The following is a 4,678-nucleotide window of genomic DNA, read 5'->3' on the forward strand; positions in this document are numbered from 1 at the left end:
CAATTCTTATATATAAAACGGTATAAAACTGAGACAAATCAATGGTTTTGGATAAATCTGCTGGGACAGGAGACACAGGGCTCAAAACTGGGACTGTTCTGAGTAAATACAGCCATCTGGTCACTCTGTCCAGGCTCCCAGTGTAACACTATTGCTTTAGTGTTCAACCAGAAACAAAATTTACTCATATACTAGTGGTTGATCGGTAACAAATTGTGCCAAAGTGACATACTGTATATAAAGGTATACAGTTTAACCACCACTTTCTCACCACTTGCTCAGTTTTCTACTTAAATTTCCACATGTAGCCTGTGTGGTATTTCCAGACCACTCTTTTTCTGTTAGCGTTTCTTTGATCAAAGCTAACAGCAGATGAAAAGAAGGAATGCAGAGAAAAAATATGAAACTGTATCATACGTATCACCTCTGTACATTAAAGCTCCAGCACAGTGGGGGTGAAACATGTCTCTCACTTTTGCAACTTTAGGGGCTAATTGCGCTAACTGCACTCTTAGATGTTTCAGCGGCTTATCGGTTTTGATTGTTTTACAAATATTGTGCATGTATCTGCGATATAGTTCTAATCTATGACACCCGTGGATCATTACGTTATAGTTTGGAGACTGGGACCAGACATCATTTTAAACATCATAACAACAAAGAGCTGTGAAGCTGACGGCACCTACTATGAACAGCTGCAGTTTACACTAGCAAGTGTTTTTTTTTTTTTTGGGGGGATTTGCATTAAAATGGCTATGTGACACTAGCCTAATTCATCAGCCGGTTACACTTCGTGGAAACCATCTGACCTCACAGCATTAGAATTTGTTCGTTCGACGGTAGGCGGGTACTTTTTTTTATTTAACCAATTGCTGCTATTTGGTCGTGATGTATGTAATGCACCAAACTCTGTAGGAAGAAGGGCAATAATGTCTTTCCCTTGATAAAATTAACTAAACATTCACTTTGTTTCGGCTTTAAATCCTCGATCTCAGGAATCGTTGCCAACACAGAATGTATGTCTTCGTCTACATCCATCTTGACTGCTTTGTTTACTGTTGTGCTGTACCACAAAAGAGACTCAGACAGGGGCTTGAGTTTGACGTCATGGTTTCACAGCTCTTCACTGATTGGCCGGTGCACGGTCTTCAGCTTCTGGGGTTCTTGCAAACCATCTAGTGTATTCCGATTCCTGACCTGGTCGCTGGAGAGAAATTAAAGTAAGGGTAGGCACTAGGTGGCGCCTGCCTGGCTAATGTGGTGCTGCAGAGAAAATTAAATTAGAGAAAGAGTAAAGGGCATGCACTAGTGGCAGTGAAAACTGGGTTTGATTGGCAATCTGGCTTCTTAAAAATAGGCTATTAAAGATTGCTCAAACATGGATGAATCTCCAAATACAACTTCTGGTGAGTAAATAATAATAAAAGTGCATTAGTCTTACATAGCGCTTTTGCAGACACACCAAGATTACTTTATAATTGGGTGCATTATACATTCACTTTATACTAGGGTGAACAGCTTTTCCAAAATCAAAAACTGGGACTCCTCCGATTTGTGGTGGCACTCGGCTCATTCATGACTAACATGTGAGTCAGTATAGTCACATTTTCTTTGTGTTTTGGTAATTTTTAAACAGCTTTTCTGTATTTTATTGAAACAAATGACATTTTATGCCTCTTTTCACTGTTGGCAGGTATCAGATTTGTCAAAAATTGGGACACCCGGGACATGTCTTGTATAAAACTGTGACAAATCACTGGTTTTGGTTAAATCTGCTGGGACAGGGGACACAGGGCTCAAAACTGGGACTGTCCTGGGTAAATAGGGACTTCTGGTTACCTCTACTCCATACGCGGTGGTGGTAAGATACTGTTTTCACCTCAGCTACCCTGCCTACCTCAGACCACCACAGCACTCACAGACATCACATTCATACTAGGCGATGTGGCTGAAGTGCTTTGTCTAAGAACAGTTTTTACCACTAGCGCCCCACTGTGGCACCTGGTATTCCCAGCGGACTCTTATCTGTGTACTACCCAGGCCCGATCCTGCTTCGCTTCTGAGATGTGACGAGATCGGGCTTTGACAAGGAGGTCTGGCCACACAAACGACGAGGGTAAACAACGATAACACGGTCAAAAAGCTCTGAAAAGTTGATATCCCATAATAGGTCCGCTTCAAAACCTCCAAAAGAGTCTGTTTAGCGCAATACGGAACTTTGAACATACAACGGCAACACACCCACGCACAAACACACCACATTTCATCTTGACAAACCCAGCAGAGCGAACGGCCCTGGAGCTAGCGCAATAGTGCAGAGGGGATCGATGGCGTAAACAGTGTGTACAGTATGGGAATGTGAGGAAAGTGGGTTGGAAATAATGGTGCACTTCTGGCCCTTGCTCTGGTGTAACATCCCTCTGTATCTATTGACCCCGCTGTCTATTTACACTATGGATTTATGCGCCTATTTTTATGAGAAATCGTTGAGGGTGCAGAGCATTTAGCCACCGTCTAGTCTCGTCAATATCTCACTGTTAATAGCGGGTTAGCAGGTAGCCGTTAGCAGTTTGTGCCAGTTAAAGAAGTCTATTAGGGTGGATAAAGAGCGGTAATTGGCTGTACCTGCAACTGTCGTAAGAAAGGGAGTAATAAATAGAGGGAGGAAAACAGACAGAGAGAGAAAGAAAGAGAGCATCGAGTTAGACACTGTATTTGCATGCTATTTTGTCCCATCAGAATTTCAGTTAAAGGTCCTATATTACACTATAAGATTGACTTTTGTGAGTTTTAAGCCATGTTAGAATGCTGTTACTTCCTCAAACATGTTGTCATGAAGTGGTAGTTTTCAAGTTAACAGCTGCATTTTACCTTTAGTTCAGTGGAGATGGGCAATTCCAGTAGTCAGGCTGGTGCCACCTAGTGCCTCCGCAAGATTTAATTTCTCTCCAACAAGTAGGTCAGGAATCAGAATACACTAGACAGTTTGCAAGAACCCCGAAGTGCAAGTTTGGGCACCAGCCAATCAGCAAAGAGCCATACATTCTGTGTTGGCAACGATTCCCGAGATCAAGGATTTAAACCCTGAACAAAGACAACAAAGAACAAAGAGAATGTTTGGTAAATTTTATCAAGGGGAAAGACGTTATTGCCCCTCTTCCTATGGGATATGGAAAAACCTTAATATACCAGCAAATAGCAGTGATTGGTTAAATAAAAAAAAATACCCACTTACTGTCAAGCGAACTAATGAATCCTAATGCTGTGATGTCAGACTGTTTCCACAAAGTGAAACTGGCTGATGAATCAGGCTCCCTCCACCTGCTTGTCTCCATGGAAATGTTTTTATTTTGTGTAGAATGTTCCACAGCATAGATTAAATCTATCTAGACAAGCTGGTTACAGCACACACTACATGACAGTTTAGATCTGTGTCGAGTCGCCCCTATTCACAGAAGGAATTATTGTATTTTTGAGCAATAGAAACACCTGTAATGCATAAATGCCAGATGGATATGTTTAATGAAATACCATGGAACATTTCAGGCAAAGCAAACAGTGCATACTTGCATGTAGTGAAAAGAAAAATACTTTTTATTGTTGATACTCAAGTGCTACTACTACAGAAGCACAATCTGCAAACTGCACCTGAGACGGTCACACATTCCTAATTAAACCTTAAAAAAAAGATCCTGTTTCTGTTGCTACCACAGTAATAATTTATGGTAATTGGGTATAAATACGTGTGATCTTTCTCTATTTTTGAGCCTCTCGTCTTGGGAGTGCAGGCCCTTGTTAACAGTGTGTAGTGTGGCTATGAATCCAGGCTGCTAATGGCTTAAACAGCATATCAGCCATGGTTGGTTTGCTGAGTAGGGCAGGAGCTGATCACTCTGAATTTCAACTTTAATTAGGGACTGGTTCAAAACAGTGCTCCCTGTGGCCCAGGCACATTACCAATACTCCAGTGCTTAAGTCTATTAGTGTTTTACAAAGCCCTTAAGGAAACAAGGTGATCCCAGCAGTCTCATGCTCTGTAGTGTACACTGATGATTAATTTGACTATGATGATTTACAGTGTAGTTCACCAAGAGGAGCTTATTGGTACTTGTGATGGATACAAACAGTCACAGCCTTTCTAAATCAAGGCTTGATCAAGCACAAAGGAGGATCTGGCTGTAAATAATACATGACTGACCGAGCCTCGTATACTCCCCACTGGGACACTGAAGAGGGCGCAGAGGAGTTCAAACACTCGTCCACATCTTCAAACATGGAGCCTTCATCTGGTTTGCAGCCAGATCCTCTGACACTGAGTTTAGCCTCACAAATATCAGGAAGAGATCAGGAACTGTGGATGAGGGGTCCACTTTTCATGACCCAAGTAAAGACATGTATGTGACATTGTGTGTATATAGAGCATCACTGGTATTATTTTGTAATTTTAGAGAGATTGATTTTATAGTGTATAGAGTAAATGATCGAACACCTCCTTGTCCTTCTATAACAGGAGTCTCCAACCTTTTTCCTCTGGTGAGCTACCTTTTCAAAATAAAAACAAGAGAGAGCCACTCATTTTAGCGGTCCCAATAATTGGGTAAATATAATATTAGATGGAGTACAGTTTGATGGCTATAAAACATTTACAGAACTATTATCCATTTATTAGTGCACAAAG

General features: G+C 41.3%; 1 protein-coding gene across 1 annotated transcript in view; it reads right to left on the reverse strand.

The window, feature by feature from the left end:
* nck2a (NCK adaptor protein 2a) overlaps positions 1 to 4,275 on the reverse strand; it is a 13,698-nt gene extending 9,423 nt beyond the window's left edge. The window contains 1 exon segment of the mRNA XM_055156053.1: positions 4,199 to 4,275. Coding sequence (XP_055012028.1) covers positions 4,199 to 4,275 — 77 coding nt within the window.
* Between the last annotated feature and the right edge of the window lie 403 nt (positions 4,276 to 4,678).

The sequence above is a fragment of the Boleophthalmus pectinirostris genome, unplaced genomic scaffold (genome assembly GCF_026225935.1).
Source record: "Boleophthalmus pectinirostris isolate CB_2022bp ecotype Guang Dong unplaced genomic scaffold, ASM2622593v1 HiC_scaffold_1, whole genome shotgun sequence".
Lineage (NCBI taxonomy): Eukaryota > Metazoa > Chordata > Actinopteri > Gobiiformes > Gobiidae > Boleophthalmus > Boleophthalmus pectinirostris.